Source organism: Phaethon lepturus, unplaced genomic scaffold (genome assembly GCF_000687285.1).
Source record: "Phaethon lepturus isolate BGI_N335 unplaced genomic scaffold, ASM68728v1 scaffold4345, whole genome shotgun sequence".
Classification (NCBI taxonomy): domain Eukaryota; kingdom Metazoa; phylum Chordata; class Aves; order Phaethontiformes; family Phaethontidae; genus Phaethon; species Phaethon lepturus.
In genome coordinates this window covers 13924-40172 of record NW_010538210.1, presented here as the reverse complement: position 1 = coordinate 40172, position 26249 = coordinate 13924, and the positions used below count along the sequence as shown (strand labels likewise).

Genomic DNA, 26249 nt, shown 5'->3' with positions numbered 1-26249 from the left:
CTTTCATGTATAACTTTTTTGTACGTATCTCCTATACCAAAAATGTTTTCTAATGTATGAATTAATCCAAGGTGAAAGCAAAACATATTAGTAGACGTGATGGACTCCCTCATTTAGCACTTGTGAGACTGTACATGTGAGTACTTCAGTAGTGTGTGTAGTAAAAGAAAAATGGGCAAAATATAAGGAAACCCCAGAGTGAGTTCAGTGGAGGTTAATTCATGGTGAGGACACCCAAAAAAAGGATGTATGAGGAAGAAGTGAAGAGCTGGATTTCTTTTGCTTGGAGAAGAGAGTTCTGAGAATATCATATGATTGTCCTCAGCTGCCTGAAGGGTAATAATAGAGAACATAAGGCAGGCTTTTCAAAAATGCATAGTTGAAGAGTGAAGGGCAGTGGCACGAATTGCAGAGAAAGAAATTTCGAGTAGCTATAAGGAGAAGATCCTTTGCAGTAAGGGTGGTGAAACACTGAACAAGGTTGCCTGGAGATGTTGTGGAATCTCCTTCCTTGCACATATCCAAAATATAACTAACCAAGGCTCGGATCTCATTTCAAATTTATTAGACCAGATGACCTTCAGAAATCCCTTCCAACCTACTCTCCTTTGATTCTAAAGAGAATAATCTATTTTCATCTAAAACACCCAACATAGATTGAGGTAATGCAATAATAGAGAATAAGGACATTAAGGAGGTTCAACAAGGAACAAGAAATATCTATTTTAAGGTAATAGAAGTAATTATATCTGAGAGTTAATCTAAGAGTTAGTTAGGGAAAGATTGTATTGCCTTTTACTCTCTGCTTGTACAATGATGAATACAATGTAGTTCTGATTCAAAGTGCTGATGATAAAGAAAATTTGAGATGCATAAGTAGAACCGTTGAGGGAATGGTGAAAGGAGGGAGCCACATGTAGTGCAATCATATGGCTAATTGCATGCATATGTGTTTTTATATGTATATATAAACATAAATGCATATTATGACAGCAGCATGTGAAGTGTTGAGTTCTTTAAAAGAAGTTTACATAATTCCATGATCAACATAGGGTAAATTTTTAGTTTTTGAAGGATTAGTTATATAAAGGTAGGGTGTTAACTGGTAAACCAAAACTCCACAGCTGGCTATGTATCTACAGCATGGGAGAAGATGAGGACATATATTCCCTTTTTTTCCCCTTCATCCATTTCTGTATTAAAGTGTGTATGTGTTCTTCGTTTGTAGAACATTGAAACAAGACTAAAGATTTGTTTGCCTGAGGACTTGGGGTCTGCTCTGATGGATGGTGTAGTTCTCTGCCATTTAGTAAATCACGTTCGTCCTCGGTCTGTAGGAAGTATTCATGTACCTTCACCAGCAGTAGTAAGTTGAATGTTTCTTGTCATATTGGGCTGGGGGGGGGAATATTTAAAAAATTACTGTTTTATTGCCACTTAATGTTTGGTTACATAAAACAGGTTGATGTTCAATGAATGCTCTTTGCTGTTAGAGGCAACTTCTACATTATTACAAATTCAGATGTTCATTAATTTTTATATATATTGTGTGTGTATATATACACATCTATAAGTGAATAAAATTATCATGCCTCTCTCTGATCTAGCAACAGTTCAGATTTTTTTCATAATGCTTTTTTGTTCAGTAGACTACAAAATTCTATAATTACAAGATTTTATTATAGGAGACCCTTTTTAAAAGAAAATTAGCCCCTTATTTGTTGATTGAAGAAATATGAAGTTAACTTTAGAAATGTCTGGCTTAGCAGATATCATGTAACTAACATACTTACAGCATTTATTAGCATATTCTTCCTGTTGGCTTAAATGTAGAAACTATTCCTTTTACCTGCAGACAGAATGGAATAGAAACATGTGCTGTAGTGGTTTAATATTGGCTTGCTAAACCTAAGGACCTGAAGATTTCAGGACGTAAAATCTATGTGATCTGTGTGTGTGCACATTTCTTAAAACTTAATTTTCTTAGTATTTTCTCTGTTTATTGATGTCTTTTTCTTGGTCAGACCTTTGTTCCAGACTTCTGATACCAGTCTGGTTCTGAAGAGGTTTTGTATGGTTTTAGACTATCTGCTGCCCATTAAGGCAACTCTTTAAGATTGGTATGTCCCCCCCCCCCCCCCCCCCCCCCCCTTTTTTTTTTAATGTACATACTGGTAAATATTTGCCGTGTACAGCCTGATACTCACTTCTGAAAGTAGCATGTGGATTTCAGAGCCAATTTATAAGAACTTCCAAGAAGACAGATGTTAGGAAAAAGACATTCTCTGAGGTGCTCTAGTGGAATTTCTTTTACTGTTGCTTGGTTTTAAATTACTTCTCTCTTTAGTAAAAATATAATATTGCCAAAATATGCAAACTTGAACTTCTGGGGCAAAAACTTAAGTTTTCTTGCTGGGTTTTGTTTGTTTCTTTGTTTTAAAGATACAAATATTGTGGTGTTTTCTATAACAAAAAGCAAATAATTTAAAACCATTTTCATTTGTTTCAACTTTATATTGATGATTATCTCATGCTTGAAACAGCCATCAAATTACTTTAGCCTAGAAAATAAGTTATTTAAAGTCCCTGCTACTATAGTGAATTCTTGATTTATGTGGATATTCACAAATTACCATTGTTGTACATCTTGCGTTGAAAAAGTAAAATAGTGAGTTGTTGGGTCTGGTTTTGTTCCTAACATGATATTTCTTTAACTATTTGGTAAATAGTCCTGAGTGAGACAAATTACAGAAGTATTTGAAATTCTACAGAAATAGGAAATTTCTTCTTCAGAGACATTAAAATTGTGTATAGTTACTGTACATTTGTGAGTACATAAAATATTTAAAAAGTAAGAGCCTGTTAATTACAGGTAAGTCTATTCCCCATGATGATGTTGAAATCCTTAATTCATTTATTTGCTGTCCGGAAAATCAATGTCATCTATCACGAGTCATTGTAAGAGGCAGGTTTTAGAACCTCATAAGCTGGATGTGAACAAGTAGAGATCTAAATGTGCTGGTGACTTTAATAACGAAGTAAAAACACATGGCTTGCACAACTCAGATTGTATTTATAGGCATGTTGTTTTTAGAGTGGTTTAAAAAAAAGTTGAGCAGAATTGTATACATTGTTTTCAGGAGAAATATGGAAATGGTGCATCAGTACAAGAATAATGCAATAGATTAATTTATTGACTGAATGAATGTTACTGCTTTCTTTTGCCATAAACTCTTTTTTCTTGTTTTTACAGCCTAAGCTTAGCATGGCCAAATGCAGGAGAAATGTGGAAAACTTTCTGGATGCATGTAGAAAACTGGGAATACCAGAGGTAATTTAGTTAAATTTGTCATTTCTAGATGATCAAAAATGCAAAACACATTAATTACTTTAAAGCTGAAGGGTAGCTTTATGAACTACAGGTTTTCAGTCATAAAAACATGTAATTAAAAAGAATTATTTAAATAATGTGATTTAATACTACTTTGGTGCATTTAAGTGGCTCCTGTCATAGCACTTAAGAATTGCAACTTTTGTCTTAAATTGGGAATTGAGTATTATCCCCAATACCTCCTTATCTTTGCCTTGGGAAAGAAATATAAATATGGTAATTAGGTAATATGTAACATTTAATTAATCAAAAGTTTGCTGGGTTTTTTTGCTATAGAACATAGCTGCATTTTTACCTAGTGCTTTCAGAATATGGACTTCATTCTTTTTAATTATTTATTTTCCTTTTTTTACAATATGAAGTACTCTGTAGTATGTATTGTAAAAATGACTAACAACACACTCATCTCTTGTACTGAAACACTTCTGCAGTGATGTGAAGAAAACCATTGTGTGTTAAGCATGGAACGTACGTATGAGTAAGGGTGTTCTATAATGTAGATGTAAGTGTTTCAGAAGTTGGAAATAGGGAAATGGCAGTGCTTGGTGTCTTCTGTTTTTCATTTAAGAATGGCAGCATTGATCATGTAATTGCTTCTCATATTAATAAGGAAAAGTATCTTTATAACTAATGTAGTGAATTCTGGAGTTTCATTGGGAATAGAAAGTTAATTTCAAATACATGGCCCTCAAAAGAAGGTACAAGTGTTATACAAGGTCTTTTTAATCTGAAAACACGAGAAGTGCATGATGTATTTTTCCTTGTGTTGTTACCTACATATGACAGTATAATTAATACTGAGGTCTTTTTGAATATGTGTTTCAAGAATGTTGAAACAAAAGGGTATTTTGTCTGTATCTCCCCCACCACCCACTTGGGGAGCAGATGATAATGCAAAGATGTCACACTGGGAAAGAATTCCAGTTTAAATTCTTTATATCTTATCTATATTTTAGTACTTGATTTGGAGGACAGCAAAAGTAACAGTTCATTTTTGCTATTTGTAGGAATTTTGAAGACTTTTATCTTACAACTCCAATCAGTGGTTCATCATAAATGTAATTTGAGAATTCAGTGTTATGGGCTGGGTCTCTAAGTTGTAATCATTGATTTAGTTTTTGTAATTATATAATTTATTATGTTAAAATGATTTCATAGTAGAATTAAAATTTCTCTTTGGAGAAGATCAAAATTTCAGTGCTGTGGGCTTGTAGATATGGAGTGTTTCTTAAGCAGCCCCAAAATTCATTGTATCCTGATGCATCATAAATTATTCACTGAATTAGAATACAAGTAAGGTTTTTCTGGATATAGCCTGTTGGGAAAGAAAAGGCCAGGAACTGTTTTCATTGTTGTCAAGAGATCATTCAGAAATGGAAATAAAAGAGAAAAATTTGCAAAGATCCTTGCAGTGCCATGTTACACATACTGAGCCTTTACTCTGAGTTTTTTATTTTGGATTTCTACAAGTAAGCTTTCTGGAAAAATACCTTTTTGTTTCCTATGAATAAATATTTTTATGTATTTATTACCTCTCTTCTTTTAATGCTTCCATTAAAATTAGTGTGTAATTTTTTAGGAATTTTTTTATTTTTATAAGTTGTATTTGTTGCAGAGTTGCATGGAGCATTAAGCACAAGACCAGATCTTACCAATCTGATTTATAAGCTACCCATCCTTATGAATTTAAATAAGCATTAACTTCTCTTGAGAGGAAAAACTAATTTGCTTAAATGTTAAATGAACGGCTTGCAATTGTAAATTTATGATAGATTTTAAGTACTCTGATGATATTCTTTTTTATTAGCTGTCAGTAATTTGCAAATGTATATGCTATGTACTGTGAAAATCCATTGTGTTGCGGAATTAGGTGGTAGATGATAGAACTTTGCCGCGTGTTGGAGGGATGTGTGTTAGGAATACAAAGTTGTATGATAGCAAGTATGACAGTTGGCTGTTGAAGTTTTTAAAGAACTACAGATGGTGTTTAATGCTGCTTTGGGTTGATGAGTTGTACATTGCCCAACTACCTCTGCACAAACCAGTACAAGGAATGCAGTGAATTATTTCTTTTTTTTAAAAAAAAAAAAAAAACAAGTATCTTACGGGAATGTGATACCCATAAGTATTAGGCTTTTCTGTGATACTTATGTCCATGTTTAGTTCCTGAGAATTAACTTGAAATTCTGCTGCATGGATGTTTTTTAAGGATTTAAAATCGTCATCGTTCCTCTCGGTTTGTTTTAGTTATTTATGGAATGGAATAGACTACATGCTATTTCCTGAGCTCCACAGGTTTAGAATAATATCCTGTCAAACCATGTAAAATGAAAACAAGAAAATAGCTAAGTAATTACTGTGTTGTGCGGATGTGCAGGGTGTCTTACTTCTGTGGCTTTCACCATTCAATTCTTGGGTCAAAATTGCTTTCCCCAGAATGCTACTGGGAAACTTCACCCAAATGTAGAAAAATGTAGTTGATATCCATATCCAAATGTGTCATAATAAGCATCAGGAGTTGGTGTCTTGACCAAAGAATTGCAAATACAAAATTCAGGAACATGAGCATCTCTTTATAATGATCTGGTATGTAGATGATTCTGGAATTGTGTGTCAACTGGCGTCCCAAAGCCATTATCTGCCAGATGAGAATTTCAGTACGATGGGTGCCATCTTGAAATCACTTTCTGTTAACGGCCATAAGATGCTCCTGATCATATGCAGAAGGAATGCATTGGATCATAGGCAAAAGGGATGTTTTAAGCTTACGGTTCTGAACCTTAAATAAGAAACTAAATAGCAAGGCTCTTACTGCACCAGGAGGCTATGAAACGTGTGACTGTCAGACAAGCAACTTGTGTCAAGCTTTGCCACTAACTTTTCCTGTAGAGCCTTTTTTTATTGCAGGATGTCAGATATCTTTGTAAGTGACAATCTTTTGAGACAAAACAAAATTTTTGTTTGTGAGAAAGGGATGGTGGCAGATAAGCATCTGAAAGCCTGAAGATTCAGAAAACATATTTGCTGTGCCCCTCAGGAAGTATATGACAGGAAAGGTATAATCTTTGTAACTTAAAAAAGTACAAAAGAAGCCTTTATTTTACACGGTTAACTAAAAATTCCCAAATTGCCTACTTTCCCCTGTAATAGCTATAGAATGAAAAACACGCCTAATTTTTGGCTGATACAGACTGAATAAACAAGTGGCAGTAGATATGTGGTAAGTAGGGGTGCCTGTCCTGCGTTTTTGAGAATGGCATGCAGTACTTCGATGGTGCCATTCACTGGAATAGATTGTTAATGTCATATGAAGCCACTAGTGACACCACCTACAATGCTTGTCCACTTAATATTGCACCCACCCTTTCACACTTTCTGGGTTTAAAAAATAAAGCTTTTGTTTTGTTTTATTTCTCTTTGTGTTTAAGTGTGGCCTCCAACGTGTCAAATGTACCGGTTCTAATGCAGTTTTACTCTTCTTAGTGACATCGCAACCCAGAGGTATTAAATCAGGAAAGTCTGATTTATTATCCCATGAGCATGTAGGTAAAGTTATGGAAGTATTTTGGTTTCAACTGCTCTTTCATAAAATCAGTAACAATATATGTAAATAAAGACAAAAACATTCATATAAATTTCTTCAACTTGTCAGCACATTAGAATCAGTATTCGTACCAGTAGCAAAGAAGTAGACTTTCCCATTTTAATCTGCAGATCAGTGACTTAATATTTAGCTTTCATTCTTGGTAGTTGTTAATTCTTGGTAATGCATATTATAGAGCTTTTTTGTCTTATGCACTTTCAGTAACGTTAACAAATATTCCTGTCAAAAGGAAAAAAATGTGATTTGTGCTGAGCTGAATGATAACTTCATCAGAAGTGAGATTTAGACCAAAACAAAGCTGTAAATGTAATGTGTTATTTGAAAGGCAAAAGTTGCAAGTTTTGGTCTGCATTGCTTCAGTTCACAATTATGAACAAATATGGCATACCAGAAGTAGGACCTTCTAAGCATTTTGTCAGAAAAGAAATTCAGCAAAGTGTTTTCAATGTTTGTGAGCCAAAATGCAGATGTTATCTTTTTACAAAACCATGAATTAGGTTTTATGATCTGCAACTCTAATGTAATATCTTGACAGTTTAGACACTTCTTGGCCCTTTATGGGGCCTCTTCAGGTCAGTGAAATTAGGTACGGTTATTTTTTTAAAAAGGAAAGAAAGACTTTCCCCGCATTCACAGATACACCTTGTCAATCTTCATATAGCTTGAAAAAAGGTAGACTTAAGTTATCATGATGAATACTAGAACGGTAATTTCTGTTGATAAAAGGTAGTGATAAAGTGAAATCTTTCACAGCCAGTTGTTACAGCAGGTTTATTGAGCTGCTGTGTTCCAGCATGTCAGTAGTAGTAACAAGGTTTAGTGGGACAAGTTATTTCTCAGGTGGGACTGAGACTTCTGCCATGTCTCTCAGATTTTCAGTCATCTACTTGGTGTACACATACTGAACAGAAAGGAGTGATAGTAAGAAGTGGCTTTTTTGATCATGAATAATCATGTGAATATTCAGATTACAAAAGGCTTAGCCATTCCCCTTCCTATGACTTTCAAGTCCTGCAAACAGGAGCTATTATTGCATCTTGCCTCCTCCTCTGAAAACTAATTCCACTATGTTGTATCAGCCACAATTATTCTAAAAATCAGCAAGATTTGTGTTAGTGTAGGAATTACTAATTAAGTAAAACAAACAGGAAAAAAACAGATGGCTTGTGTGTGCTAAACCTGGCAGAACAAAGTAAAAGAAGCAACCAAGCAGAGAGTGTGAAGTGCTTTATCTTCCATCCTCCTATTAGTGTTTCAACTGGTAATCATGTTTCTCAGTTCTAATGTGAGAACATTCATTGCCACTTACACTTGTTGTCTGATCAATTCATGTAATGAGTTACTTCTCCATAGTTTCATCATGAGACATCCATGAAGTTCCAGTAAATTTTATCAGGTATGATTCCTTTCTCCGCCCTTTCTTTCTGTGCTCAGCAATGTACACTATTTGGCCCACACCACAAAGTGGTTAAGTATGCTGTCAGAGTAGTGAAAATGTAATTCTGTGGTTCCTTTCATTTGTGTCTTGAGCGTAGTGCATATTAAATTCATATTCATATGCATATAAATGCATATTCATTCTCTAATGCACTTCTGCAAACTTACGCTTGACTTTTTTTACCAGAGTCAAAATTTGAGGAGGTTGCTGTCTTCACAGTCACTGCAGGAGCACGTAGAATGAGGGTGGTTTGTGCACATGAACGGCTGGTTATGCTTTTGTCATTCCGCTTCCATCTTACTGTGTTTATTCTGCGTGCATGATGTTGGCAGCTGTATGATTTAATCATGTAGCTTCATAGATATCACAAGTCAGTCCATAAATGTAATGATTAAGTACATGTATCTTTTTAGTTCTTTACTACTAATAATTTCAGTCTCCTAAATGAGAAGGGCAGTGCTTGCGATGGGTGGTTGGTTCGTTGTCTTTGACAACCGCTTTGGGTGGGGGTCATATACTTTTTCACTATTCCATGATGTCATGTTTTAGTTTGGTATTTTCATTTCACAGCTTCTGTAAAATTCTGATAGCTTGAGTGGAAATACGTTCACCATTACTGCAAATCTTTTTTTTTTTTCCCCCTACAATCTAGAATTACATTACAGAAGTTTAAAATACATACAATATAAACATTTTACTAATAAAATGTGAATGTAATACCAAATTATCCATTGTCACAGAACACACAAAAATAAGCAGCATTTCTCAAACTTCCCCAGGTTTCACTGAATTTCAATAAAGCACAGCATTGTGGTTCCTATAGGAAGTTTCTTCTGCACGGGTTGGCTGTTTTTGTACACTTTGCCTTTTCCTGTATGCTGCTGAGTATGCTAATCTCTGGTTAGCAAGTTCTTCAGCCTCTGTAAAAATTCAACCTATTACCAGCTCTCATTCTCTAACTCTGAAATTGCTTCCTTCTCCATCTGACTGCAGTAGGGACTGTTGGTGGGGTTTTTTGGACAAAAAAAAAATTTTAAAGTCCTTGTTTTAAAGTTCTATCAATTTTTTTATATAAGTTCAAGTTCAGTGTATCTTAGATACTTATTTGCAGGATATATATGCAACAAGTAGGAGTTGAGTCTTGTATGCTATTTCAAAATTAATCCAGCATTTGCTGGGTTTATTGGTGTCTTCGGTAAAAGTGCAATATATTACATAGCTGGTAGTGAGGAGCTGTTGGTTTGCCGTAAAATTAGTTTCTCTGGTAAGCAGTGTGTGGATGTAGATGTTGTTGAATGCAGTACTAGTCCTATCCCATTTTTAAACAAGATAAGCATGTTTTCATCTGTGAGTGTTCATCCTTTAGAAAAAGCCAAATACGATTGCATTGACATTTATTATCGCACTAAAATTTTGAGCTGAAAAAATCCTGAAAAGTGACTATAAAAATGGCATTGTTGTTGCTAGTCAGGGTGTTTTTCCCCCTCTATGTATCTGCTGGCCTAAGTAACAAAATTAAAATGCTGCAGCTTTTAACTCCTGTTAAAGCTGGAACCAGGCAAGGCAAGCAAAAAAGAAAAAAAAAATTTTAAAAAGCGTCACTTTTTCCTTTGTGTATGAATGACAGTTCTGAATTCCAGTTATACTAGTCACTTTTCAGGATAGAAGGGCCTTTTAAATATTTTTAAAGTTTAATTTATTTCCAACTAGAACTTGAAACTTTGCACTAACAGAAAAGAGACATCTGAACTTCCATGTCTACATTTATTGGGTTCACTGTCAGTTCATTAAGCAAGTGAAATGGAAAAGCTGCTAAATAAACACAGTGTTCCTTTGAAACAGGGGATCTCTTTCCTACTTTGTATAATTTTATTCCATAAATATTTACCATTTTTGTTGATAGTAAGGCCTCATTTGCAATGTAAATGGGTATATCTTAGTTTGTGTTTTGAAAGTACTAGTTTTTGCTTGGTTTGATTTTAATGTTAAATATTGTGTATGCATATTGATATCATTACCTATGACACTTCATTTTGTATAGCTAGTCTAGAGTAAATTGCTGCATGAAGTCAATGATACTTTCCAGAAAAGGTATGGGAATCTAACCTGCTGATAACTTTTAAAATGCTACCGAAGGAATTTATTGTCAAATTCTTAAGTTTAGAAATTTTATTAAAATTAGGTATAGTTAGTGCTATGTTGACTTCTTCAGTTTCAGTCTCAGGGTGTCATTTAAGATGATACTTGAATACCAAGTTTTAGTTTATTATTTTAGAGAATTTTGCATACTTAATTTCTTTAGGTACTTTTTCTTTAGACTTCATATGGCTGCTGCTTGTGCTTTTAACGGCTTTCTAACCCACTGTTTGCTATTGTATAAGTTAGATTTTACAACTGGTTCCATTTAAGAATTTGAATAAGGCCCAGATGGACAAAGGTGTGCAGATACATTGGAATAAGTGGATCACGTGCACCTCCTCACCCTTGTGAATCTGGGCATAATTTGCAAGGATATGAAGGCCTGAGCTCTTCTGTCTTAATATTCTGATATTATACGATAGCTTCAGTATTTAGAGGAAATAAAAGAAAGGTGGGGTGTCTAGTGACTAAGGCGATACTAGGAAGAAGCTATTCCTACATGTTTATGCTAGAATATTGTGATAATTTATTTATCAATATCTTTCCATTTTTGTATTTTTAATTTTATGCACTGTTTTTTTCTGTTCTAATGGCTGCCCTTCGGGATAGGCTGACCTCTGCTCTCCGTATGACATCCTGCAGTCGGATATTCGTCACATTCGAAAGACTGTTGACACTCTGCTCGCCCTCGGGGAGAAAACCCCACAATCAACTTCTACCTTTCGCTCCTGGGATCTAATAGGCTTTTGTCTTTTCCACATACTTTTTATAGTCTTGATGTATATAACTTATCACTGGAATGTGCTAACAGCATAACCTGTTCGCATGTGCACACAAACTTTCTGCTTTGTCTCTGACAAATTACAGGTACTTAATTTCCTTCCTTTGTCTTACAAACTTCTCCCTTTCCCTCGCTTCCCTTTCTTGTAATATCTTTATTAATCTCTTGAAATAGGGGAGAGAGTGAGTAGCATCTTGAAGACAAGTCCCATCTCTTGTCCTCCCTACACCCTTAGCTTAAGAACTTATGTACCTCTTTATTTATAGTTCATTTTCTTTTATGTTGCCTAGACTACACACTACATATGTTAGTTCATTTTCTTTTATGTTGCCTAGACTACACACTACATATGTTAAAGCAGTGAAGCTACCCTTTGTCCCACTTCTGGGTGTAGGCTGGATGTGTGTCACAAGCTAAACAGAACTGAGCCTCTTCCTTTTTGTGAAAATCCAAGAATGTTGCAGATATTGAAGCAACTGAGGTGGCACTTCAACAAGATGATGGTATTTTCTGAGTTGGTGCCAATTATCTCAACATACATTGTGTTATGAGCACTTAGAGAACTATCTTTCAAATTACTGTTATTTTTAAATCCTTTAGATTAACAAGAGTACTGTAACCTTAAAGATTGTTGGTCATCTCCACTGTTCCAATTAAATTCCGTACTGGAGTAGTTACGCTTTAATACTTATATTTTGTTTTTCTTCAGATTCCATAGAATAATCTTTTTCTTCCATTGCACAAAGTGGCATTGAACTGCTTTTAAATATTTGCTATGTTACACCCCAAAAGTTAGCTGTGAATTAGTAGTGGGTGTGAGCAACCCTTAATATGCCAGGGGCTTTAGAATGTTTCAGGATGAAGACCGTGGGTTGCAGTGTGATACAGTAAGATAGTCTGAGCTGTTAGATTCCTGTATTTGCCATTCTTAACGTGTGATGTCAAGCAAGTCACATCACTATCTTGTCTCTGTTTCATCACCTGTGAAAATGCAGGTAATGTTTGTTTGTTTGTTTGTTTGTTTATCAACTGTAACAAAGACAATGTAGCTAGGAAGATCATCTAGGAAGACTCTAGACTTTCCATGCTGTGAGGTTTTATGGAATAGGTCAAGAGAAGCATTAGCCAGGAGGTGTTTGGTGTGTTTGAACTCTGCCTATGGTTAGAGTGCTGGACTGATGACCTCCATTTCCCTTCCAGTTCTGTGTTCTGTTAATCTATTGTAAAACTGGAATTAGAGAACATTTTTTGGTTTACTCCTGATCGACATGAAATATACAAATGAAAATTGATTGAAAAATATAAAACCTCAAATATAAACCTATATTGATGTTGCAATATTGGCCTAGATGCTGTTGACTAAATTTGTAATTCAGTCTCAAGCTAGCTAGCCAAAGGACCTCAGTTTCGTGGCTGTGAAATAAATATGTTCATTTCTTACTGCTTAGTATATAAAAAAAATTACCTATAGACTTTCAGATGATAACTTGTGTAAGAACTTGTATGATACTGATCTGGCCATATGGTTATGATTTAGTGCTATACTATAAATATCCCTATTCCATAGATACTTGTAAAATTTTACTTAAAAACTTCTAAGTGCAGTTCTATTCCTGGTTTCCATGGCTTAAATATATGCATACATGTATAAAAAGGATGGAATGTATAATTAGATATGTATTTTAAGATGGTAAAATTAATTTCACATTATGGATAAATCCATTTTTTAAAGAGGTTTAGTGCCTAGCAGCTTCCGGTGCATACATATAACAACTCTGTTGTAAAGAGTGTCTTCTGTGACGGGGCAGGAGTTCAGTGAGTGCTTCTAGGTTCTTTGTACTTGGGGAAAAGGTACTAGTTCTTTGGGTGTGTAGCTATAGACTTGTGCCCTCATCGTGCACCGGCCTGTCTCTTAACTGCGTGCCTGGTTTCAGTGATTGCAACAGCGAGCACTTGCTTACTCAGAGTCGGAGCTTGACATCTACGCTTCCACTTTCAGCAGATCTTTGTCTTGATTTTGGTTGTCTTGTTTTAACAATGTTGCTTTTCTAGTGAAACTGAGATAGTGACATAAAGCTTGAATCGGTTCAGAATCTATTAATTGTATGATTCTTTATAATCCAGTGTTGGTATTTGAGACATAAGTGACGTCTTCTCTAGGCCTGGGATTTTACTCCTGCTCCCGTAAGCGGTAAACAGGTCTCCTGTCAGTGCTTTGTGTTGTGCACTCCTTATATAATACTGATGTACATGTATGAGTATATTTTAACATTTTGTGAAATTAGAAAAGCAGATGGTGAAAGTTGTTGCTACCATCCTGTAGTACACATCTGTCTCATTGTCTAATATTATGTCTGATCATCCACTGTATCCAGTAGCTTTGGGAGGGAGGTAAGAGAAGTAGTAGATCAGTGTCTTTTGCGCTTCCATTGTGCAGAAATGAAAGTTCATGTCCTCAGTGTTTTTGACTGTTTTATCAGACTAGACACTGGCTTAGAAACTGAAGTAATGTTGTGCCAATGGAGACCAACTGAACATATCCCAGTCATAATGACACGTTAACTCTCAAACTCGTCCAAATTTTTAACTTCACATATGCTTACCGTGCAGAGTTGTCTTTTAGTTACTTAGAGTACATTTTCTCACTAATCTTAACTATACAATATACAGTAATTAAAGTGTAACATACAAGCACTTTCTTGTCGTTGTGGAGTTGAAGCCATCTTGAACCAGACTGTGAAAAATGAACATCTTCGTGACAAGCACGGCCTTACTACCGTACGTGAAACTTACCCAGTTTTGTATTTTTGGGGGTTGTTATTGATAACAATTCCAAATATACATAAATCTTACAGGGAAAGGAATAGTAAAATATGCCCTTACATTTTCAAAGTGTGAATATAGTAATATTTCTCAAAATAGATTTCAAACATAATGCAAATGTGGAAAATACCTGTCTGCCCATCCTTAAAGCCAATAATTCTCCCGCTAAACGAGGAAGTGGAAACTGAAACAGTTATGTGGCTCATTAATCTACTTTAATGGGCTCTTGGCTAAATTCACAGTCCCCTTTCTGTGCTGCTCTTCCTATGGCTTTAGTACTTGGGAAACCAGCAGTTCAACTGACTGGTTGTTCTTCACCTCTGAGGAGATCACAATATTGAGACATTCAGTTATATACTGTTGGTACTTGCTGCTCTCACCCAGGCACATGATTAAGTTGATGACCTTGGGTTTAAAAACCATGTATGCTGTAGTTCACCCACATATTCATTGATATTATGAACTATATTTGCTCCCCCATTTGTTTCACCATTCAGTTTTTTCCATTGCAGTGGTCATCAGAGATTTTCAAACTGTGATTTCTTCATAAACTGGTCCACTCCAATCTGTACTGTGGAGGTTCTGCCATCCATACTGCAGTAAAGTAACAAATACAAATTGTAATGAATTAATTTAATATGCATGCAGGTAAAATGTGTTTGCACCTGGGTTACAAGGGGCATTTTGATGTGAGGATTTGGCTTGCTTTTTCCTTGAAACAGAAAACTGATACATATTGTCGAGTGCAGAGGAATGCAGTGTAGTAGCCCTTCAAATGCCTCTTTCTCCAAATGTGTATTAACAAGCTTTTACAGCCGAAAGGTGTATATGGATCCCATTGTGTTCCTAACAAGCCTTCTGAAAGACTGCACTTACTGTGAACGGGGATTGAATTAGACCTGAGCAAATACTCAGTCCAGTTTTCTACTCCATAGACATGAACAAATGGCCAAATTATTGCCATGTAATTGTTTTTCACAAAAATACTCTTGGCATTTTACTCCTGTTACAAAAAAAGTAAGTCATATATGCAGGTTTAGAAAAAATGTTAGAGCAGGTTTTGTGGACCATTTGCTGTTTCCTTCATTTCTAGCACATAAGTGGTATTATGGAGAAAAAGCCATATAGAAATACTTTAAGGTAATGACCCATTCTACTTTGATACAAAACACTCTCATTCTTTCACTTTATCTCTTGGAATTTAATGTATGAGGTTGTTGTGTAATTGGTCTTTCAAGTGTAAGTGTACATTTTCTCTTACTGTTCAGTGTGTGTCTGTCTTCATTAAGTTGTCTGTTCCACTGTCTGACCACTTTCAGGTCACTGTTTTCTATAGCATGTTAGAATGAAACTGTGAGATATTTTGGCGAAATATGTGGTCTACTTTTAAATTTTATGGCTCAAGGCCAGAATCTGTAAAGGGGTCCAAAGCCTACCATCTGTAAATATAGTTTTGTAAATATTTGCAATTTATTACGTATTCAGGAGATGCACATATTTAGATACCTAACTGGCTATAACTTCAAACACAGAATTGCAGTTGCAATATTGAAGTACTGGGGTTTTTCTTTGCTTTGTCAAATCTGGTCATAAGCGTGTACTTCACAAAACATACTAATCTTTCCTTTGTAAATTAAAAGAAAAAAATGACAAAATATACCTATAGCCTGAACTACTGTGCTTTTTGATCTTTTGCTCTTTTCTTTTGTACTTCAACTGGTACCTTCAGGGCATTTGGGCACATACAGACATGATCAATAATAATGGATAAGGAAAATATATTTAAAAAGACAAAATTTCAGATTGCTTTAGATGTATGAAAAAGTAAATATTTGCGATAGTTTTTTCAACTCTTTAGAAAGAAAACTTGACCCTGACCTAACAAAATATCAAGGTTTTACATATTTGACATAAGTTTGCTTAAGCATAAGGCCCTGATGTTTCTTTTAGTGACTTTCCATTTCAGAGTACATGGTTCTAAAAATTAAATGATGGGCATTACCTGGGCTTGGTTTTTTTAATTTGTACTTGGAGAAACCACACGTTCCATTATTCCGTTGTTTTCTGAATATTTTGTTTTTTCCCTGTGGATCTGAAATCCCAGATTCTACAAATACAAGGAAGAAAGAATGGTTCTTGCCAAATTGTAGAATTCCATTTCTCTGTGTTCTTGCTAGAAAATGTAGTTGGGCCTTGCTGTTATCATGATGTGGTCATTTTGCTACTTGCCCGTATGATATAATGGCAACAATTACTTTTTTGATAAATAATTACTGCATCTGAATTGTCAAGCTGCGTGCCCTAGCACAGACCAGTTCAAACAGTTGTCTTGACTTTGAAGGCTTCTGATATCAAAGAAAATAATCTGTATGTGTAAAGTGTCACGTATCCTCGTGGGATTAGTGTCCTTGCGTATTCCTGTTGTCTTTTACACCGGCTAAATCAGACATTTTGTTCCAGGATTAGAAACTTGCTCTGGCACGCACATGCACACGTGTACGTTTGTAGTTAGGCTTGTTGTATTGTCTTTTTGTGCTGCTTTGTGACTCAGCCTCCTGGCTGCTGCCTCCTTTTTGTGCCTTTTTTTTCCCCCCCATCAAAAGGAGCTTGTTCTTTTGCTTCATGATGAGTTTGAAAACATCTTTATCCATCCAAAACAGCTATGAGTCTGTAGAAAGTGGTTTGCTTGCAACAAGTAATTAAGTTGTTCTGTCTAAAAATTTAGATCTTCAAGTTTGTAGTAGATGGAGGAGAGAGGTATTCATGCTGCTGAGTGGAGTGGCAGCCCTTCCCCTCCACAGTTGTTTTACGTTTTTAGTCTGGTCTTGAGAATTAGTAGCCAGTTCTGTGTGTCTTTCTGGGTTTTGTTCAGTGATGGTTTCAACAGGGGTATTTTGAGAGAGGCGATTCATACTACTGTATTGAAGTGTTACGGGTTTGATGCTAGTGTAAGAGGCAGAAATCTCATCAGAGGTGGGGAGAAGTGGTTGAGGTTGAGTCTCCTCAGAGTCGTCTTTTGGTTGGTCAGGCACATTGTCTCAAAATGCCAGGGTTTAAGAAAAGTTTAGAAATCTTCATGGTTTGCAGGTCTTGTCAGTGGTTTCCAGACCGCAGCTGTGGTGGGTTGGCGAGCGAGGCAGAGCATGGAAAACGGGCTGGGCTGCAGGGACAGCGGCTGAACGTAAGGACTCGGGCACCTGGGATCTTGGCCCAAGGTAATTGCTGTTACACAGAAAGCCCAATTGATTTATCGGTGTGCTCTGCCTTCCATCCTTGGCAGGACTTGATTTTTCTTATTCTGAGAAGAGTTAAATATATTACTCTAAAGCTGTGGTTTGAAAAGTATGTGAGGCAGGGTTAGTGAAAGCCATTTCCAAAGCTTTGAAGGTAGTGATTAGGGCTTAGACAAGAGAATTGATTCATGACACATTAAGACGAAGTCTGTGATTTTTAGTAGATGGTATTGGTCTCATTGTCAGTTGTGGAAAGTTACAACAGACACATGTTAAACTGCAGAATTACAAAACATTAACCAAGTTTCACCTTCTGCTTAATAAGAAAAGGCTGTCAGTTTTCTATGTTCCAAGAACTAATGAAGAATGGTAAAAAGTAACACGCTGTGAAACTTCTCACTCCTAGAACAGTCGTGGAGTCCTATTTTTTTTACAGACTTCCTTAAATAGCTTTCCTTATTAGTAAATGCAGCAAGGGGAGAGAGGTTGTTCTATAAAACTGCATTTAAAGAGAATGCATTGTCTAATTCTTTTAAAAGGAGAAAAAAATATATTGGATGGGTTTTTTGTACTAAATGGGGCATGCAGTCCTTTATGCTTTTAGTTAGAATGTGCTTATGAACACATTGCCAAATTAAGAAGTCCATTCCTGGCAAGAAAGCATGACAGAATAGTTCTGAGTGCTATAAGGTGCCACAAAAATGGTAAGTTTAGAATTTTAAGTTTTTCTAAAGGAAACATCCTTAACTGGGAGGGGAGGGAGGGTGTTCAGCAAATTTGGCTACCATATAAAAATGTAGAATATTCTCAAACATAAATATTTAGCAAGGTAGGTTGTTTTGGGGCTGTGTTTTGGTATTCAGTCCCTATCCTTCAGCCTTGTAACAGTAATCACTTCGTCTTCTGATATTTGATTCAGCAGGCATTATTATTTAATGCCTTTTGTCTAGCATGGAGGACTAATGAAATATTGGCATATTGGCCACCAAAATTTTTTTGAAGATTATCAGAATCAGAGAATCTTAGATTTTTATATGAACTGTGTCCCAAGACATTAGATTGGCAAAACATTTTTAGTAGAATCATACATTTGAAGTAGGAATGTTAGGGTTGTTTTGGGGGTTATTTTCCCCCTTGTATTTGATATCTCTGTCACTATCTCTGCCTTATTCTGTAGCCACTCCACTGCTAGTCAGATACCAGTTTAGGAGTTTGCATCCTAAAATATATATTCCTCTGGAAAAGACACGTTCTTCCAGAGGAATAAAAGTTGGGGAGAACCTTCTCTGACAGGTTGCAGGTCTGTATCTCAGTCAGAAGAACGAACAAGAATGAACTGCAGAAGCCAGTGTCTTAACTGAAAAGACCAGTTTGGGGTAGGTTTGGAATGGGAATCTGGACGAGGAACCGGAATGGCTGCAAGATGGGGATATTCTTTTTGCTGACTGGGCAAATAGCTCCAGCAGAGAGGGGCAGGGTAGCAGGCAGGAATGGGAGGCAGTTGCTGCAGTTGTTTGGTCAACGTGAATCGGAATCCACAAACTGAATGTAAGTGGAAACCCAGCATTAGCAGGTCGCCAGAATGTTGCAGCATCTTCCCTGGGGAGAAATGTATGTTGTCCATCTCTTGCAGACTTACTCAGCCAAGCTCCTTGAAAGTTATCTGTCTGAAATTGTTTCTTGGGTCTGTGTATGCAGAAGGAATTGACATTTGTGTTTGGTGTTCTGGGCTATAACCGTGAACCTTAAAAAAAATAAATTACAAATTAAGTTTAAAAAATCTTTTAAACATAAAATAATAAATATTAAAACAGCTTAAGTAGTAAATAAAAATGTCAACATAAAATATATATAAAATCATCAGTATCGGATGCCATAATTGGCTTTCACTTTGTAGGTTCAGTAGTTAATAGGTAAGTTTTGCAATTTTTCTCTCGTTGAGGCTGGAATGGGGCGTGAGGAACTTCACAGAATATTTAAGCAAGCTAAGTGTTGGTTGTGCATAAAGGAAATACGAACAGAAGAAAGTCAAGTTTTGCAATTTTTCTCTCGTTGAGGCTGGAATGGGGCGTGAGGAACTTCACAGAATATTTAAGCAAGTTGGTTGTGCATAAAGGAAATACGAACAAAAGAAAGTCATAAACATTAGAAGAAGTGGAGCAGCTGTTTAATACTGGTAGTATTCTGATGGAGCTGTGGCCCACTGGAAATCTCCTGAGCAAAGACAGGACGACAGTGGAAGCAGATAAAAGCAGTAAACATAGGTGCATAACATCTTAAAAACTGTACTCGTTGTTCTTGTGTGTACCAGTTCCTGTTCCATCATCCCGAATATTATATTTAGTTTTAAGAGTTCACAGGGGTAAGGAAAGGGTCTAGAGCTGAGCAAAATGCGTCATGAGAAGAGAGGCTGAAGAGATGAGCTATGTTTAAGTTGGAGATGTAATCAATGTGAATATGAGGAAGGGTGACACAGGACCATGAACTGCATAAAGGTAAAATAAGAGACCCTTAGTTGACAATACAGAAGCAAGAAGAGTATTCAGGAGAAGGCAGGTAATTAATTAAAATGTCATCTGAAATGCATCAGTAGTTTTAGAAGCTCTGAGTTTATTGAACAGCTAAGAGATTCAACACTGAGAATGTCAAAACACCACTCTCTTCAGAAATCGCTGTCCTGTGCCTGCTGGTGGTCGTGTCTGGAGGTGTAGAGGAGGAACAGAGGGTTAGATCACACAGGTGGTGCCTTTTCAAACTTCAAGCAATCTGAGATGCCCAGCTTCAGGCGTCCATGGGCCAGACGCTGTATCCACGTGTTTGTGTTTAATAGCATTGTTTGGGTTGTTTTCTATCTGTATATTTTTGTCACCCCACTTACGCCTTTGGCTTCCATGTTGTAGTAGTGAGTCTCACAGTTGTAATTATGGTTTATGTGATGTAGTCTAGCCTTTCCATTTATGTTTTTTTTTATAAACCTGCTGCCTGATTTCATAATTCCATGGATTTCATTAATGGGAATACCCAGTTACATTAAGAAAAACTTCTTTTCAAAGATAGAGCCAGTCATGACACAAGGCTACCTCTGCAAGCAAGGCTTTCTGTAATTAGTCACTGGGGATGTCTTGTTACCTGTAGGAGATACAGGATTTACCGTTAGACAGTCTGCTGGTGTAAACAGCCTCTGTGGACAGCTAATAGGTTTCATCTTGGCCACGATTGCTGTGTCCTAACCGTGAATAAAGTTGATTCCTGGGTATTTCAAACTAAGCTGCTAATTACGCTTCACCCACTGAATGCACAACATCAGCGTTTACAGAAAAGTCTGTATAATGGGTGGCTTTCAAGGTGCGTGCCCTGGGACCAAGACCTACCTGTCTTGGGCTCAGTGGTAGAACTTTTTTTGACTGATAAAACCGGCCTTCTGTCCCCAAACTCACCCATATATGTAACAATGGGCAAATGCCATGTTACCTCACTCTGTAGGTGGAAGATCAGTGTGTACTTGCTGGCCTTCACTCTTAGTTAAGGTGTTTACGTACTGTAATGACCACAGAACGGCTTGGTTTCTGAGGCCCAGAGTATTAACAGATCTCTCACTAATCCATAGGTATAACGCGGGCAAAATCAGAGGCTTTCTGGCAAAATCACAGGAAGTTCTTTTTAATTAAAAATAGGACATGGTTCCTGCTTGTTGGGCTTTTTGTGTTCCAGCTGTGCTCATGTAAAGCAGAGTTTTGCAGTGAGTATTGAATATCTTAATCTTTACTCCTTTGTTTGTCTTTTTCTAGGAGAAGCTCTGCCTACCACATCACATCCTAGAAGAAAAGGGCTTGGTAAAAGTCAGCATAACAGTTCAAGCATTGCTAGATGTAACCACAGTGAAACAAGCTTTATTCACATGAAACTACTATCTCTGCTGTTACCAGCTCCACTGTGCCATCAAAGAATCAAAATACTGCCCGGCTTTTCAAACTGCATTGAAAAAAAAAAAAACCAGTCCTCCAAGAGTGTTCTTATCCTTCTGTTTTTAAAAGCATCTTTCAGACTGTACATGTGTGTCGAAGTACAAACCAGAAACTTAAACATTTTATAGAGCATATTGGCGCTTCACGGCTTTTTATAGCTCACTTTGTACAGTACTTATTAAAACAGCCACCTCTCTACCAGTTAAAGATGTGTGGCATACACAGCTGTCTTGCAGCAAGATACCTTCGTATTATTTAACTGAGAATCATTGTAATCATTTGGGGGAGGGAGGAGGGAGAGTAAATTGGACTTCTACCACGTTAGGTTTTTCTGCAGTTGCTTCAGGCTGTTGCCTTTTAAAAATACCCTGACATAAAATATTTATATAAATATTATTTATTAGTGAGTTGTTATTCATCCTTTGGATGCAAAATGTAAATTAGGAAACTGTATTTTATTACTGCTTTTTTGTGGTTAAACACTTTATTTTAATATAAATATTTAGTTATTTTTTATTCTACTTGGTGTGCAGTAGCTCTAGATCTCCGTAAATTGTATTTTCTAATATGTAAGATAAAAAGCAAACAAAATAGGTGCTTCTATTAAAGGAACAGCTAGCTGGAATGGCATTCTTTGTTTCTTGAATTTGTGGAACATTGGTAAAGATTTGTCTGCATTCCATTGAGTTTCCTACATTCCAGTAGCACTTTTCCCCCCACTAGACTAAATTGGCTGAAACTGAGAGCACACCCATTCTATCTGTATATAGATGTTTCTTACTGTAAAAAAAAAAAAAAAAAAAGTAAACTTGAAAAATAAATGTGAACAAGTATTTTTGATTGCTTATTTTACTATGCACAAGACATTTAACTTTTGCCACAACAAAATGACTGATGTGCATTAGGATCATGTGTCTTGAAATATAATTTTGCACTGTAACTTGATTTCTTTTAAAGACTACAGCACTACAGAACAAATAATAAAAAATAGCACAAGAACATTAACGAGAAGATTTACCAGGTAGCCAAGAAATTTTAATTGTTTTCTTCAAGGATTCCTTCGAGAATAAAATAATTATTATTAACATTGCCAAAGGCAGACACAAAGACCTGATCTTCCAGATACAGCCTGCTGGGTACAGTGCTTCTCCTTCTAGCCTCCCATCATTTTCCCACAGAATGAAGCACAATGAACGTTTGCGGGATCAGTCCTCTCATCCCACGTCAGCAATAGGAAATAGGATTCTTTTTCTCATCACTACTTTAAATTTTTAGAAGAGATTTTAAAAAGCATTATTTATTATTAAAACATTAGAGGTGTTTTAGATCAAAAAGTTCCAGCACAGCAATTCTCACGGTGCCCTGGAACATCCGTTTTTCTTTCATGAGAGAAGCTGGTGATGGAACTTGGGCAAGCGGGAGGGGAAGGCTGCACGTGGTGACAAGGCTAGCTGTTAGGGGCCAGGGGTGCGCACAAGCAGGGCGTTCGAAACGCATAATGACAAAAAAAGAGGCGATGTGTGGTGGGAGGACTAAATGTTTAAGCAAGAGAAGGTGGAGAGAACTATTGTAATAAAGACTTTTTGGAGGAATGGTGCGTACTTGTCACTACTACGTGTCTAGGCAAAGTCACGTACCATGTTCACAGACGCTGCATTTAAAACCACCGGTATTCCAGTAGCAGATTTTTAATGGTTAATACAGTATTTGAATGCTGATGACGTGTTTTAATACCACAAATTGCCACTGCGCTGGTATTGACAGCAACGCGTCAGGAGGAGGAGAGTGGACTTGCAGACAGTGGGATGTCCAGTATGCATGGAATATCCAGTTACTTCAACCAAAGGAAAAGTGTTTATTTTATAGAGGGAACAGTGACTTAAATTGTAATTTTGATTGGCAGCTAGCATTGTTTCCTATAAAATGTACTGTGCACTTTAACACTAAATTAAAATGTATTTTAATATTTTACAGAGCTGCACAAATATCTGTTTTGTCAAAAAGCATGAGCAATGTAAAGAAAGTAAGTTTTCAAGTCAGAGTTTATCAAATTTTAAAAGCGTTAAAAGATTGAGTATAAAAATAGGAATATTGCTTTCTGCATCTTGAGGGATAAAATGCAGGTTTCCTGAGTATTTTTTTACAATGTATATATGGCAACGTGAAGCTTTGTAATTATTATTTTGACAAATCTTGTTTTTTCATAATTAAAATTTTGTTTTTCTCCTGATTGATAGTGTCTTTCAGTATTTGTTTGAAGTTGGCTGTAAATAAATAGCTCTAAATATTTTGTAATACAGCTTTTTTTATGCAGTCTTAACCTGTACGGCTAAAAAGAGAATCTTCATGAATCTTTGTACACTATTTATATGTGCAATAAAACATGCATGGCAAATCTATAGCACCCTAAGCAGTGAACATAATGTATATAGAAAAATCTTTACTATAGTTACAATTAAACTATATTATTTGTAGAAACCCTTTAATGAGTACCCCTGTGACTGACAGTTTCTTGTAAAACATGGTGTTTGGTGAGCTTAGTACTGGGAATGATGGATGAGGGTTTGGGGATGGCGAAGGTGATGATGTCACACCAATAAAGGAACATTGCAGCCAAACTAGGAAGCGGGTCCAGCTGGTAACTGGGGGGTTGTCAGTTCGGTGTCGCTTCCTGTAGCTTTGCTGCTCCTGTTGCTTAAGATGTCCTGCCAGTCCTAGAGAGAAGGTCAGTGGTTGCCGAAATCTGATTATTTCTTTATTCTAGTGAATCCAAGCAATAATGCAAGTAACCCTTTCTGACCCGGGGATAAGCCAATACGGCAGGGCTGTGCCAGGCTGCTTTGCCCTTCTGTCTCTGCAGGAACAGGTAGTAGGGACTACTGCTTGTAGGCCATAGCATACAGCCTTCTCTTTCCCGTGCAGGTTTCTGAAGTACAGGTTCTGCCGTTTTCTCATTTCGCTAGCGAAGCGTCTTTACCTCGACCAGGTGATTTTATGACTGTATGTGTTCACTTTTGATAGTGGATTTTGGAAGGAGAGGATCTTGCTGCAATAATGTCCTGGGGTCATCCTGCTTTTGATTGCCAAGGAAGCTTGAGTGCCTTTGTGGCTGTTGTGATACAAAGCCAGGATTGACCAATTGCTGCGTTAGGATCAGCATTACTTTAGGTAGGAAGAGTCCTGCAGCAGTCCTCTGGTGCTGCTCCTCGGTGAGAGCGGAGCCTGTTTAACAGCAAGCAGCTGAAGTTTGAGCACTGGCAGCCTCACACAGTTCTCATCAAGATGGCACAAAGACACTTGGTGTCTGCAGCCGTCCACACAACTGATTCAAGCGCCCCAAGTCTTCTCACGGGTTTGTGCTGTCCTGGACTTGCAGCCTGTGGACCAGGGCAGCTCCAGGGCCCCTTCCTTGTCAACCCTCTAGCACCAGTTTTAATAAGAACTCAGGGCAGTTTCTATGAAGCCTTGAGTTCACCGACTTCCAAAGCAAGTTCCTGTGGACTCGCAAGAGCCTGTCAGACAGACACGTGAATGTGCTCCTGCCCACAAGTGAGGCAACAGGAAGTCCTTCTGAAGGAGGAAGGCAGCAGTGCACATAAATGTGAAGTTTTGTCAAGAAAGCAAATGGCGCAGGAGGGCAGGCAATTATTAGGAGGAGCACCAAGTGGAAAATATGACAGGGATTTTCAGTTCCAAAACTGTAGCTGTGCAGTTGTTTGGGGAAGCTGATATAGTAATTGATCTCCTGCTGGAGACTGTAAATTAAGGATACAGGAAATAAAGCTCCCCACAACCATCCACAGTATAATGGGAAACTCAGAATTATGCCATATAGATTTATCAAGTATGAAAGAGTGCCTTTTCCCCATGCAGGGCAAGCCTACCATTAACCCACTCCCTTGGTGGTTTAAAAGCACTTGCAGTAAATTACAGGGTTAAACCTCCTTTTTAATCTCCTCTAATATAATATGCAGGTGCATACACTCCTGTTAGGGAATGAAAAAAAAGGCATGCCCCTTTCCCTTAAATACAATTATCATTAGAATGCATTAGGCAAAAAATACTAGCTTTGACAGGTAACAGAAGGAAACATTTATCATTATAAGTACCTGCACCAAATTAACAGCCTGACTCCACTGCTACTCTGTTCGTAGTACTTGGCACAAGGCTGCAGTACAAGCACAGCACACACCTGCTCCAGTCCAGTATTAGACACAGCCCAGATTCATTCACTGGCTACAGCAGCAGAGCAGCTGCCTGGTTGCTGGTGGGGAGAAACAACTAGAAGCTGCTGCCACACATTAAACAAACCTTTGAGCAAGGTTTTTTTGTTTAAACAAACAATTTTGATGTTGTGGGAGTGGAAAAATTTAAATGTTTAGCACTTGTGGCTTAAAATTTTTATGTCAGTGCCCTACTTTATAAGAAAGGAGGAGTTGGTGTCTTGTAAATCCACACGGTGAGGAAAACCTGCGTTCAGCGTTTCAGAGAACTCTTGCAATGCACAGTCATATTTCCCCAGCCATCTAAGCTTACTTCAGAAATAGGTAGATGCAAGACTGATAAATGTCAATACATAACTTAAGCCTGTCACCACTAACAGAAACCAAAGTTCTCAGCATCAGCCTCCCTGCAACCTGGAATCTAGCAGGGGCCAGAGAAACAGGAGAACATTCAGCATTGCTTACAAAAGCAAACCACTTCTACACCTGCCCTGATATGTCCTCTGGCAAGAGTGAGTCAAGGTTTGAGCAACGATGCAGGTTCAGCTGAACACTTGTAAACTCCGCTTTCTCATGGATTGCCTGAATGTGAGATACAATCTGTGTTCTTGCCCCACAGGTAGCTGGCAGAATTATACTGCTGGGAACTATT

At 37.0% G+C, this 26249-nt stretch overlaps 1 protein-coding gene across 1 annotated transcript in view; it reads left to right on the top strand.

The window, feature by feature from the left end:
* The window catches only part of LRCH1 (leucine-rich repeats and calponin homology (CH) domain containing 1), a 68481-nt gene extending 57093 nt beyond the window's left edge, over positions 1-11388 (top strand). The window contains exons 16-18 of the mRNA XM_010286710.1: positions 1229-1366; positions 3254-3331; positions 11182-11388. Of these exons, the coding sequence (XP_010285012.1) occupies positions 1229-1366; positions 3254-3331; positions 11182-11388 (423 nt within the window). The remainder of the gene's footprint in view (positions 1-1228; positions 1367-3253; positions 3332-11181) is intronic.
* The last annotated feature ends 14861 nt before the right edge of the window (positions 11389-26249 follow it).